The sequence below is a fragment of the Lethenteron reissneri genome, chromosome 23 (assembly GCF_015708825.2).
Source record: "Lethenteron reissneri isolate LAM-NWPU_2019-01 chromosome 23, ASM1570882v1, whole genome shotgun sequence".
Lineage (NCBI taxonomy): Eukaryota > Metazoa > Chordata > Hyperoartia > Petromyzontiformes > Petromyzontidae > Lethenteron > Lethenteron reissneri.
This window is the reverse complement of record NC_083801.1, coordinates 20,492,111-20,505,573: the sequence shown is the minus strand read 5'-3', so window position 1 is coordinate 20,505,573 and position 13,463 is coordinate 20,492,111. Positions and strand designations below refer to the sequence as shown.

Below are 13,463 nucleotides of genomic sequence, written 5' to 3'. Positions count from 1 at the left end.
GTCGACGCGCGGCCGTGCGACGGGCGGTGCTCACCCGTGGCCTGCACATCGGTGACAAACTGGTAGAGCTCCTGGCCCTGGCGGATGACGTCGAACACCAGGTTGTTCATGGTCAGGGACTTGTCCGCGTGGCGCTGCAGCCGCTGTTCGGCGAGCGTCAGGTCGTCCGAGTCGAACTCGCTGAGCTGCCTCACCAGCTCGTCGTTCCACGCCTCCAGGTCCGACAGCACCTGGTCGCCCCGCACGCAGACACCAACGCGTCCCACTGGGTGTGGAGGACAGAACTCGATCGCCCCCGGGCACTGACAAATACCGAGTAGTTAAGTGCCCATGACACCCTGCATTAAAACGTGGAAATTAAGATTTTTCTAGTTTTGATTATTTTGCCAAATTAGACAACTGTGTTAGGAGATTGAGGTTTTCCATTTAGAATACTCGTGTTAGAAAACGGCCAGTGGGAAGGAAGCAGCTTTCACAGAGCTACTTCCAGGACCGCTACAAGCAACCTTTTTATTTCACACACTAGGGGGCGCTCACGATCCCACATGCCACACTAAACAGGTATATTGATAACATGACAGTCAATTAAATATAAATTATCAGAGCTAGAATTCAGCCAAATGAAGTTAAAACAACAAATAAAAAGAAGGGATTCTATTGTGCATCATTGGTGGCTGTCCATCTACTTCCCGCACCTCCGATTAGCACGGGTGGCTACGTATGGTGCGAGAGAAGTTTGACATACATACTTACAATACCTTGCTGACCTCGTCAAGGAGCATAAATCATCATGCAATCTCTGGTCATCCTCACAGCGGCTTTTGGCCAACCATCGAACAAAGACAGTCACTGCATCGTGCGCTTTCAGATGCGCTTCTGCGGCCATCTGGAACGCTCTTCCATCCGATTTTAGGAAGCCACCGGAGCTATGCACTTCGAAATCATCTAGATTGAAAACTCATTTGCCTACAACTGATTTTTGTGTTTAGTTTATTGTCCTTCCCTCACACTTCCGATTAGCGCGGTTGGCTACGTACGGTGTAAAAGAAGTTCAACATACATACATACACACGTACGTACAACTCGGTTTAATCAGGGGTAGCTGCCCACATTCGAACCGCAAGTCTCGTCGGTAACAGCTCAGTGCTCCCACCAATCCCTAAACCGCGCGCACTCGCGGCCACCTCCACGCCATAACATTTCAGGAGGAAGCTCTTCCGGGCAGCTGACCTCGACGGCATCGCGCTCGAACATCCGCAGCTGCAGGAAGAGGTCGAGCTTGATCTTGCGCTCCTGGAAGATCTCCTCCATCTGCGCCTGCGCCTCGTCCAGCTGGTGCAGCACCCCCTCGACGTGCGCTATCGAGCTGTTCCCACTCACCATGCACTCCCTGGGGGGCGAGGCATGGTGGGGGCAAGGGGCAGGCACACACACGAGCGGTTCGCTCGATGAGCACCTCAATTACGACAACCGGCAGAGGAACTTGCCAGAGTGAATTGGGTGCGATTCGAACGACGGAGGTCATGGTCGATTCTGGCCAAAGGAGGCCTCCATCCTGCTAAGACTCATGAGAAAATGCCTGCATCATCATCATCAGCAGCCATAATTAACCCACTGCTAGATGAAAGCGATGTTTTGTTTTTTAAAGCAATACCACAATTCGCCACTAATTGACCGTGATGTCACCACGACGACTGTGCCAGGCTAGGTGCACTGAGGCCACGTGAAGTGTCGAAGGCTCGCTGACAGGAGGTCACGGGACAGACCCACGTGCCTTGCTTTGACGGACTGAGACGACTGGCAGATGCACCACCTAGCACCTGCAACCACGAGACGATTTCGATGAACGCTTGCTCGCTCGTCCCAACCTGAGCTGCTGGATGAGGTCCTCCCCCTCCTTGATGACATTGACGGTTGCCTGCAGCATGGTCTGCTGCTGCTGCTGGAAGCGCGAGATGAGCTCCTGCACGGCCACCACGGACTCGGCGTACACATCGTCCAGCAGCTCCTTCTGCAGCTCCTCCAGCCAGGACCACAGCTACATAGGAGGTGTGGGGGGGGAGGCAAAGAGACGTCATCATCGTCATCATCACCACTCTTGTCATCATCAAAATCACTACGAGATTCATCGTCTCCATCAAACATTATCAGCACAATCATCATTATCACTCGCAATCATTATCGCCCACCTTTATCATGACCATCCTTATCACAATCGTTATTCAAACTTAGTTTACTCATCATCAGCAATCATTGGGCATTCACTGAATTATTGTACTTGTTTAGAGCATGACTTGCATGTGCCAGTGCAAGCAGGTGGTGTGAGTGTGCATCTATGGCACGTGTCCTGTGTGTGTCACGAGTGAGTATTGGTAGTGCATGGGAAGAATTATTACTTGTTATAGTTTAGAGTATGAGTGCATGTTAGTAAATGGGTGTTTGTGTGCTGGTGTGTTGTGTGTCGTGGTGACGTCACCGCCACTTAGTGGCAAATGGCGGTTGTTGTTGTTGTTGTGTGTTGGTGTGTGTATGCGTGAATGCTCGATATGTGTATGTTAATGTGCACAGAGCAGTGTGTGCGAGCTCGCGTGCGGTACGAGCGCAAGTGACAACAAGTGTCCGGAGTGAGTGCGCGCATGAGTCAGCACGTTGTGTAGAGTTCATCTAAGCTGTGGTGACGTCACCGCCACTTAGTGGCGAGTTCCGGCGGTTGTTGTTGTGTGGTGTCAACGAGCCGTCTTACGGGCGGTGCGTGCGATGCAGCTATGCGTGCGTGCGAGGCCACACCTCCTTGGTGTGCGTGTGGAAGGACACCGACATGTCGAGCAGCAGCTTGCGCTGCTCCACGCGCCGCACAAAGTCCTGGATGCGGTCCTCCAGCGCATGGGCGGCTTGGAAGATCTCCTCGGGGTCACACTCACCCGTCTGCGCCAGCTGCTCCGCCGCTTCCAGCAGCTTGTCCGCGTTTGTGTACGTGTTCTGCGGGCGACACGCAGGACACCACTGCTGCTCCGCTACGCGCACCACACGCGCGTCATTCTGGACCCCTCCTGGACGAGTGTTTGCCTATCGCGCGGTGTCCTACAGATACGGCCGTATGTTGACACCACGAATACCCAAATTGCATTCTACTGCTCCCCAGCGAACTTCCACTCTTGCCCACATCACACCACAAAGCATGACGTCTCAAAGCTGTACTTCCTTCAACTGCCCATCCCTGTCCTTTCAAAAATACACATTTTGTTATCAGTAAATAAAAAAACAAGCCCCAGCGTCAGACGTTGCTTGCTCCTGCCGAGCACCGCTGTGCAAAATTGTTATTGCCATCCCTGTTACCGCTCCGATTTTCACACGGGCCCATTCGGCGTGTGCCCCTCTCTACAACCCGACACGGCACCACACTGGACGCTGCGAGAGCTCACGGGACTTCTGCATTTTTTTTTACTGCTGCGCCAGTGACACCAGCGATCAGCGGGGCGGCGCGAGACAGGACACGGACGCCGAAACCACGAACGCTTGCTCTTATGTCACCGGCCGAAAGCGCAGCCCAGCAAGGAAGCACCTGCAACCGCTGGAATGGTATCATGGTTCCTCGTGTTGCCACGCATAGCACATGCACGCCATCACAAAGGCTCACAATTAATTTATCATCCCTATTATGTGTGCTGCGGTGGCGAGATGTTAACTACCTTGTCTGGTAGACAGGAGGTCGTGGGTTCGATCCAAACCGTGATGCCCGTATATTTGGAGTTTGCATGTCTCTCTCGCTCTCCCCGTGGTCGCGTAGATTCAACGTGCGTTTACAGTATTTCGCCGTTATAAATTTCCACCTGATAAGCCAATTCGTTCAGCTATCATTTGTGATAGCCAGGTCGCTTCTGAAAAAGAGCTGTATAGCTCAGTGGGTCTTAACTGGCAAAATAAAATAAAACAATATTTTAACAATAATCATAAGCAGCTGCAGTAATTCTGAATTGTAACTGATATGACAACTCCCTCACGCTGGCATACGTGTAACCTGTGCTGCCTCCCGTAGGGATGCACACCTCCCATCTGTGCAAGCGCCCCCTACCTGTGCCACCTCCTCAAAGTCCTCGTGGCGTTTCTGGAGGGCGCGTGCGCGGTGCAGCGACTTGCCGATGCCCGTGTGTTTGCTGAGGAAGGCCTCCCCGTGATTCTCAATCCAGTCCAAAACCTGCGCCGTTGCGGCACGCAACATGTGTACACGCAGACACACGCGGACACACAAATGTAGACACTCGTATACATGCGCAGGAGAAATCACAATTGTTAGCCATCTCGGTTAAACTCTCATGTTTGCATGCTGTTTGTCGAGCACAACTTTTGTTTTACAGCCAGTCAGAGATTCAGAGCCGGCTGTCTTGTCAGGCTGCTGATCTAAGGGAACCCAATGCAGTTGTCAAACTATGCAGTTCTTCAGGAGCTGGTGGTTTTGCATAATGCCTAAGCTGAGAACTTTCTGTACACTGTGCAGTTTTTTACGTGTTGTTGAAATCTGTGTAAGGACTCATGCCAGCTACAAACATGGCAAACAGGTGGACTGAATGAGAGTTCTGGAGATGAGCATTAGGATTTGTGAACTATGATTAGCAGGACAGCTGTGTTAATCTACACCACGTTGTCATTTGTAAGGCTGGTAAAGGGCGATTGGTTACAGTTTTTTTAATTTTGCTCGGGATGTTTTGGGAAAACGAATCAATGAAGGAAGCAACTTGGCCAGAACGTGATGCAGTGAGGACAGATGCCCTGATAAAAAGTTATGCGGCTCCATGCATTCCTAAAACTAGAGCGATTCGAAATGGCGTCTTATGTAATTTCAACCAAATTTGCATTCTCATCTGTGTCGTTGGCTGCGCGATCCGTTAGCATCAAATATTAGCGAGCTTGGGTTTTGCTCATCGCACACACCCCCTCTCTGCGCCTAGCTGCATCTCATTTCTTTAGAACTGATTTTTTGTGTTTAATTTGTTGTCCTGGTGACCACAAAGCAAGAGGAAAATAATAAAATCAAAGCATTGTGTGTGCACCAACCTAGTATTTGAAAATGTGTTCAAGAAAACACATTAAATGTATTTAGTATCCAGTAGTGTCAATTCCATGACCATGGAAACAAAGACACAAACTTTAAATAATGGCTCTGACATCCCATGAGTAGGTAATTTATCATTTATGTCTCATGCCTACTTCAATTTAACTGCACATATGGACTTCATTCATCCCTAGCTACCAAGTGTCTACATTCCACACTGTTATTCACATAAGAGTGAACGCTCGCATTCACGGTAAATATATAGGCATGATGTTTTATGGCCGCAGTGTTGTTCATAAGTGGTAACAGCCCAGGACGTGTGTGTGCGTGTGCGAGCGTCGTATCAGAAGAATCAGAAGAGATAAACTGTCGACGACGGTGCATGGAGGAACTGGCACAGCCATGGCAACCTGACCTCTGACCTCCGTGAACATCTATCGTGAACCCATGCTTTGGAAGCCTTGTAAACATAATGTCATTATCCACCGAGACCTAAAGACCCACACAACCCCTTCCATAATTTATGGGAGCGGTGACAAACTCTCAAAATAAACCACATTTCTCCCGTGGTTTACTTTGATAAAAAAATAAGTTTAACTTCAGTTGTAAAATTATGAAAATAACGTTAAAAAAACGACTCTCTCATTTACAACATTAAATTCCCAGGCACGCTCGGCATTTTAATGCACATCTGAGCACGATGAAGCGACTGCAGCCACAGTCACTTAATCAAGTTCATCATTTATCAATAAAAAAAATGTTTTTTGCAAGCTTACCTCTATACCTCTATAGATATATAACACTGCATTGCAAATGTTTATTACACCATCACCCCCGTGATGCTTGCTAGAGTTACATAAGTTGCAACACTGCACCACATTTGGAGACCGAACTAGTTTATGCCTTGTTTGCTTGTTTTTAATATTTCACCAAAACTTAATCGAAGACGAGTCCTGTGTCAAGGGACTCATTGCCTGGCTCTGTGGTCAAGATCGTCTCGTGTGCCACAAGCCTAACGCAACGAGCGAATGACCACATTTGACGAAAATAATCTCTCTGTCTCTCTCTAAAAGCGTCAAGTGTTCTGGTCACACAGCAAAGTCAGCAACGTCACGAGTTGGCGGCAAGCTGTGACATCAAATCATGGCGCCAATTTGAAGTGGACGATTTTAAACAAGAGTGCAAGTCAAAGGTTGCCTTAAAATAATGAAATAAAAACGCTGCTAATGCGAATTATATGGGCGTGTACGTGTATACATGTGCATTTTAATAAAAAAGTGTCGATGTTTTTTCGTCTCGGATTTGGAATCTCGAATTATAGTTTATCGAAATGCAATCCTCGTTAAGCCACCCTTTCCATTAACCAATTCACATCGCTGGATCCAAACAAAGTGTCAAATCTTGGTGGGAGGGTGTGAAATATCGCTTAATTAGTCATATCAACACACACAGCGGCTCATTTAGTACAGACAAAAGGCTACAAAGAGAGGACGTAACAAGCCCTTAACAATTACAAGTGGGCCTAAGATGTTCAAATCAACCACGAAGAGCCCTACAAGTACATAGGAGGGCTCATGAAAGCCACATTTACATCCACTTACCTGCTGCACATCTCTATGAGACATGCTTATAATCGCAAACGTTTTTGGGAGCGCTTCTTAAAATAGCGTCGCTATCTTAAGAAGTGATGCAGCCAGAACCAAGTCAGGCATCACTTTGTAGGCCCAGCTTTAATGATTACTACCACACCGGGAACTCATGCAAGACCGAGTCGGCCTTGGAGAGGCTCAGGTTGGGTTTGGATAAAGTCCGCAGGGGTAAGCACGAGCTCCAGCACAACGAACGAACCGCAAAATCCATCGCTCACCGCGAGCGCGCGCACGTAGCACGCGAACAAGCACGCACCTGCTGCACGTCCTGCTGGAACACGCAGAGCTGCAGGCGCTGGTGCAGGCGGACCTTGCGGTGCTGGCAGATGGTCTCCAGTTGGCGCTGGTGATGCAGCACCTCGTGCACCAAGTCCAGCACCTGCCGCACGGCTTTCGAGTAGTTGGCCGTGGCCGTCAGCGAGTCGGCGCCGGGGCTCAGGGGCCTCTGCAGTTTGTCCAGAAGCGCCTTCCCGTCCGTGCTCAGCTAAGGGTTCATGAATGACGGGGAGGGGGGGCAACTCAGAGTTGTGCCCATTTGGTCTACAATTATTGCTCTCGAATTAAACAGTGGTGTAGGCCAATGAGTTTCAAAGACAATGCATACATTATCAGAAGATGTTGATTTGCATGTTCACAAGTACGTGTGGTTAATGCAGACTTGATTCTTTGCAAAAGGTTTCTATTTAGTGTTTGAACATCTTAACACAACTATTTTATTGCCAGAAAGGGTAAAACCTATTCCTATTTTTTGACTAAAAGGAGCTTAGTAATATTATGGGAATGTTAGATATGATAACTAAGTTTATGCAAAGCGATGGGCATTTCAGATTAGATTTCTAATTCACTCATAAACGTGACCTTTCATCAGGCACGCCAACTTACACTCACAAGAAATACATTTGCGAGCAGTGAGTCGGTCCAACATCCCAAAGCAAGATCTCTTATCATTCTGTGTGGCATCTCCAGTTAAGTAAATACCCCGTCATATCCATCACCGTCACGTGTGGGAACATGTTGATGGGGGGGCACCGTGGGGGGGGACCTGCCTCGGCGTAGGCGGTGGCGATCTGCTCGTAGAGGCCCTGGTGGTGGTGGATCGCGTCCTCCAGGTCCGGCAGCTCCGTGGGAAGGTCCCCATCCCCACACGCTTTGTACCAGGCGTCCACGCTGGACAGGTACTACGCGCGTGAACAACAGCGGCGCCAACTCGAGTCACGCGGGTCTAATTCGCGAGCCGAAGGCTGCACAACCCGCCGCCGGCGAACCGCCAACACGACAAAGTAACCGCCGTTCGTCAGTCGACAGGGGCGACTTCAATGCAACGCTCGTGCCAGGCTTACGTGCGCCTTGACGCCACGTGGAGGTGCGCAAACGCTTGCTGGCAGGCGACTCACGGATAAGATCCACGTCTTACAAGAGAACAAACTGCGGTGGACTCTCGGATGCTTCATCCAAGCAAAAAACAAAGATACCCTGTATAGTCTGAACAGACTGTTGGGGCAAGTGCTTTTAAAGAGCACCTATGAAGGCCGGAACAGCACACGAGGGGATGGGTGGCCAGCACCACGCCCGACTGCCTTTGTCTCCCGAGTGGCGATGATTACACACCACACCAGGTACTCATTTGAGGCTGAGTCGACCTAGGGGAGGCCCAGGACCGGTTCAAACAATCGTCACCGGTGTTGGCCGTGAGCAGGAATCGAACTCCGATGGGTCGGGTTCGTAGCTCAGCGCGCTAACCGCTGCACCAGCGCTCCCCATAGCGTGCACGCGCATCCACAGACGGCTCATGCGGCTCACTCGCCATGGAAACACCGCACGCCGCCGCGAGCGAGGCTCACACGCGTGCACAACCGCGCGCTGTGGGCATGGCCCGGGCGTGGCACCTGCTCGGCCTTGAGGTGGAAGAGCGCCGACATGGAGAGCAGGGTGCTGCGTTCGTCTAGCGCCGCGGCGAAGCACTTCCACTCCTGGTCCAGGTGCGACGCGATCTGCTTGATCTGCTGCGCCGCGTAGTGGCCGGCCTCCGTGAGCCGCGACCCGACCGACATGATGCGGCTGATGTTGACGTAAACGTTCTGCTGCCCGCGCGCAATCGGCACACGCCACAGCCCCATAACCCTGACCCTGATCGCCGCGAGCCCAGTCCCCCGTTGACCGCAACAACGGCGGCCTTCGATAATCGATTTGACCCGATAACACCAACCCCTAAAATCCCGCACACTCTTTCACCCATTTATCCACAAGCTGAAGCAAGGGGTACGTTGTTACTCATAGCTATGATTACGATTGCACAGTTTGACCCAATAACCCCAAAAGTGAACACTCCAACGCAATATCCATTGAACTGGCACATTCTAATCCGACCACCACTACCTGTGACCCAGCACACTGCAAAGCCTAATCATTACCATCAACATCAGCAGCATTAGCAACAAAAGCCGTTCCCTATCCGTTTACGAGATAAAAGCCTCTCATTTTCGACACGTGTTTGTTACTGGCGCTGCGCGTCTTACATGAGCATGTCGCTTCAACCCACGCAGATGTCCTTTTGTCATCCTTTCCCAGTTAAAACCCATCAAAATAAACGACATTGATTTTCACATTTATTTTTCAAAGGGAGTTCATAATTGGCAACTGTAGAAAAGACAACTTGAATGATAAGATTTCAGAAAACTGCTTACATAGGCTTCTGTGAAATAGCCATGTAAAGGGGACTTCAGGAACAATTTTTAGCTGCCGAAGGCTCTCCCATGCAATGCGAGTTTTGACTGTGGCGATCCACTCGGAGGCTACTGCACAATAACACCCCACCCACACCCCCACTACAAACTGGCATTGGCACTTCACTGAGCCGTGCCCAGCAGTGATGGTTATAAATGAAGTTAAATGAATTGCTGCAGCAGCTGGACAGCGCCAGCTAGGGGCTGGTAATAGGAGCTCATTAAAGAGTCAGCCGGGGTAAAGCCCACGTGATGTCCCGGTCTGGAGCCACCCCCTGCCAGGTCGTGTGCGTTTGTTGTCGGTCGGTATTAACGCAGCGGAGGGATAATTCTCCGTAATGGACGTTGGTAAAGGAATAAAAAACACACAACTGGGGCAGTTGATTTTATGGATTAAAGAAAGGGGCGATGGTAAGGGAACAAAAATTCCTCGAACCTGAAATGACCGAGACAGGTCCCGCTCCGTCGGTCGGTGTGTTTTTGGGGAAACAGCGTTTTGTTCGCTGAGATGCAATCAATGTCCAGAAAGCGTGTTTATTGCGGGGGTGTAAAAAGCACCTACTACTTGCGTGCATTTTATCGACTGGTAACGACAGGCACATTCGAAAAACAACGTTCCCTCAGCACCACCGAAGAGAAATTAATTCGCCAGATAATTATATTAATTTACATTTTCTACTCGCACGACGCCATTGCCGAGTGATTGGCGAGCACTGCGCGGCGGAGATGCGTTGGGGGGCGGGAGAACCCTACGCCCACGAGGGGCAACTGACCATTGAGTTGCGAGCGAAGTGAGCATGCTGGGCCTGCAGCTCGACAGCCTGCTGGTGGCTGGGCCCGATCTCCGTGTATCCTTCCAGGAACAGCGCCTTGTTGTGGCTGATCCACTCGAACATCTACAGCGCAAGCGCCCGCGTGGCAAAAGAAGAAAGGTACACGCGCAGCATGGGTAAGGTCACACGCACGGTGCGCGTACACCCTGCAATAAACAGGAGACAGCGGCAAGGCGGTCACTAAGCACGGCTACTACATGCGCAGCACAAAGTCAATTCTTTTGATTTATTTAAAAGAAAAAAGACTAAAATGATGCCCCCTTTATCCAGGTAAGATTAGCTGAGTATTACAACTTTTCAAGGAGGGTCCTACGTTTAGATGTTTGTGGGAAGAAACCAGAGTGCCCAGAGAAACCTCGCGCAGATATATTCAGGAATCAATTGCTGTACTGCCAAATCCTCCCTCGTAGCCTCCCATCCAAGTATCAACCAGGCTCAAGCCTGCTGAGCCAATTAGGGCAGAAGTGAAATAAAACTAACCAAGTGCAAAATTACTTTTTTTTTACTTAATCACAAGCACGACACGGGCACCTACCTCCATTCTCTGGGCCTGTTCCTGTGCAGCTCTCGACGAGACATCTAAAACTTCTAAACTAAACTATTTTTTGATCTGACCAGGTAAGGCCCAACTGAGCTATGTAGCTCTTTCCAGAAGCAACCTGGCCACAAATGATAGCTCCACGAAGTGGCTCATAATGTGGAAATTTATAGCAGCCAAATACTTTAAACGCACGTTTCTAAATGTAGGAGGGAAAAAACGGAGTACCCGGAGAAAAATCAACGCGCGCATGGGGAGGACACGCAGAGTCCAAATATACAGCAGCAGGCGTCAGCGTCGGAATAAAACCCACGACCTTCTTCATTCCAGACGAGGTAGTTGACGTCTCCTAGCCACCGTGGCACTTCCCCTAGTGTGAACTTCACGCGGGGGACCCACCTTCTCAGCATCCTGCTCAAACAGACGCAGCTGGAAACACTGGTCGAGCTTGAGCTTGCGCCCGTGCCACATCTGGTGCAGGTGCTGCCGCGTCGAGTGCAGCTTGTCCAGTAACCCCGAGATGCGCGGCACGAGGCTCTGGAAGTCCGCGTTGCCTCCCGCCTCCCCGCTCACGCCGCCGCCTGCTCGCCGGCACACCAAACGCGGGAGTCGCGATTCACAATTCCGATAAAAGCCAAGGATTGGGCTCTCCCAAAACGGGCCCGCAGGTTAGTGGCGCGGCGTGGCCGTTGGGGGACGCGACGCTCGCCACGTCGCTCTAAGTGCTGGAGTTTCCCCGAGGTTCCCGGCGAAGTGGAGCGAAACGTCGGACGTCACGCTGAGCGGCCAGAAAACACATCGGAGAGCTGTGCAGCACAGCTGTGAAAACCCATGCAGTTTTGGGAAGAAACAACAAAAATGAGACATGGCTGATAGGCTGTCTACGTAAATAGGCTGCGATGTCCTAGGCTACTCAGCACTGAGGTTAAATGTCTGTAAGTGGGGAAAACATGATAATGTTACGGCCAAGTTTGCACCAATGCAGTGATGAGGATGTCACTCCTGCAACGTTTTAATACATCACACATCAGTGACTTCGTGTTATTTGTTTTCAAGAACGAAGCTTCAAGCACAGAATGGACAGCCCCAGGGTGCTTGGCTTGCAACAAATTCACAAAAATGCTTGGATGCGCGAAAAGTTACATTCCGATGAGTCACACAGCCTGGGTAAGTACGCATAAGCAGAGCGCATCTATATGCACGTGCACTTCAAAACGCTGTAAAACCAAGTCGACAAAAACACGTGCACCACTAAGATTTATCAATTAAATCTCAATTGCATATTGGAGGGTGAGTTTAAATATTACAACGGGTTTTTAAGATGACAAAGTAGAGTCAACGGAAGCAGTGGGAGGCTAACCAAAAGTAACGGACAGGAGGTGAGTGTTGAGCTTAAACAGGCGAGGGGAAGATTGGGTGCGGAGTGCCGAGGGGTTCATACCATAATTTACACGCTCATGTATTCATGTCCGTCTGTTTACGTACTGAGCAGGGAATGTGCTGTTTGGCTGCAAGGCGGAAGAGCAGACTGGTGGTTAGGGTTGAGTCGGTCTGCAGGCCGTTGGCGGTTTGTATTCTCACAGATGTCAGGTGATGATGCGTGGGGGATTTCTAAAGTGAGCTATCTGATCGACATTAAAGCTCCTGTCCTATAGTTTGCAAAAGAAAGCCTCTGTGCACTTGCATTCGGGCCAAAATCCAGCATTTGAGAGTTCCCGACAAATTTTAATTATTAAAGTTTGACAGCGATCAGTCTTTCCTTCGTCCGGCTCTTCCGACAAGGGAGGAATTAAAATCGACCTGCTGTCACATTCATCCAAGGGAAATAAATTTAACCAGACACAAATAGATGCACTAACATCTTAATTTACAAGCTGTCAACCGTGCATCGAACAAGCCGATGCGTCATTTCATTAAAATAATGTCAGAATCGTAGAAAGGGGGAACTATAAATGAAAAACCCACGACACAAGCGATTACCGCCCTCACAAGTCAATCGCTCGCACACTGCACACCCCCCCCATTACGTAACACAATTCCAACGAAATTAACACTCCCGAAAGTAAGTGTCAACTTTCGCAATGTGAAGGCGAAATCACTCGCAAATCGCTCATTAATCATTTCAACCCCAACCATTTGGCACATCGACGAAGCCCACGTGCATTTTCTCCGCTCTCGTATTGAGAGTTTGGCCAGGGGTACGCAAGACCGCTTTGACGTGCGGAGGAGAGAGCAGGGCGCAACGAGTTGTCAAGCCCACGGGGGTCGTGTAGTCACAGGGTAACTCAGGGGGTAGTGGGGATGGGTGTGGGAGGGAGGCATCGGTGAGAAGCAGTACGTGGCAGCTCATCCCACCTGCGGTCCCGTGAATTGTCACGGATGTGTAGGTTGTTGATCATGTTAACCACCTCGCCTGGTATACAGGATGTCGTGGGTTCGACCTTGACCTTGACGCCTGTTGTATATTTGGAGTATGTCCTCCGTGGTCGTGTGGATTTTTCCCCGGGTCCTCTCCACATTTATATTCAACGTGCGTTCATAGGTTTTGGCTGCAATAAATTTCCACGTGATAAGCCACTTTGTTGGGCTGTCATTGTGGCCAGGTCGCTGCTGAAAAATAACTTTATAGCTCTGTGGCTCTTAACTGGTAAAATAAAACAATTTCATTTA

General features: G+C 50.0%; 1 protein-coding gene across 1 annotated transcript in view; it reads right to left on the bottom strand.

Moving 5' to 3' along the window:
• Window positions 1-13,463, bottom strand: part of LOC133346179 (triple functional domain protein-like) — a 183,956-nt gene that overhangs the window by 105,596 nt on the left and 64,897 nt on the right. Inside the window, 10 exon segments of the mRNA XM_061557661.1 lie at window positions 35-230; window positions 1,231-1,390; window positions 1,869-2,038; window positions 2,788-2,979; window positions 4,073-4,195; window positions 6,956-7,183; window positions 7,746-7,877; window positions 8,586-8,780; window positions 10,196-10,318; window positions 11,193-11,374. Of these exon segments, the coding sequence (XP_061413645.1) occupies window positions 35-230; window positions 1,231-1,390; window positions 1,869-2,038; window positions 2,788-2,979; window positions 4,073-4,195; window positions 6,956-7,183; window positions 7,746-7,877; window positions 8,586-8,780; window positions 10,196-10,318; window positions 11,193-11,374 (1,701 nt within the window).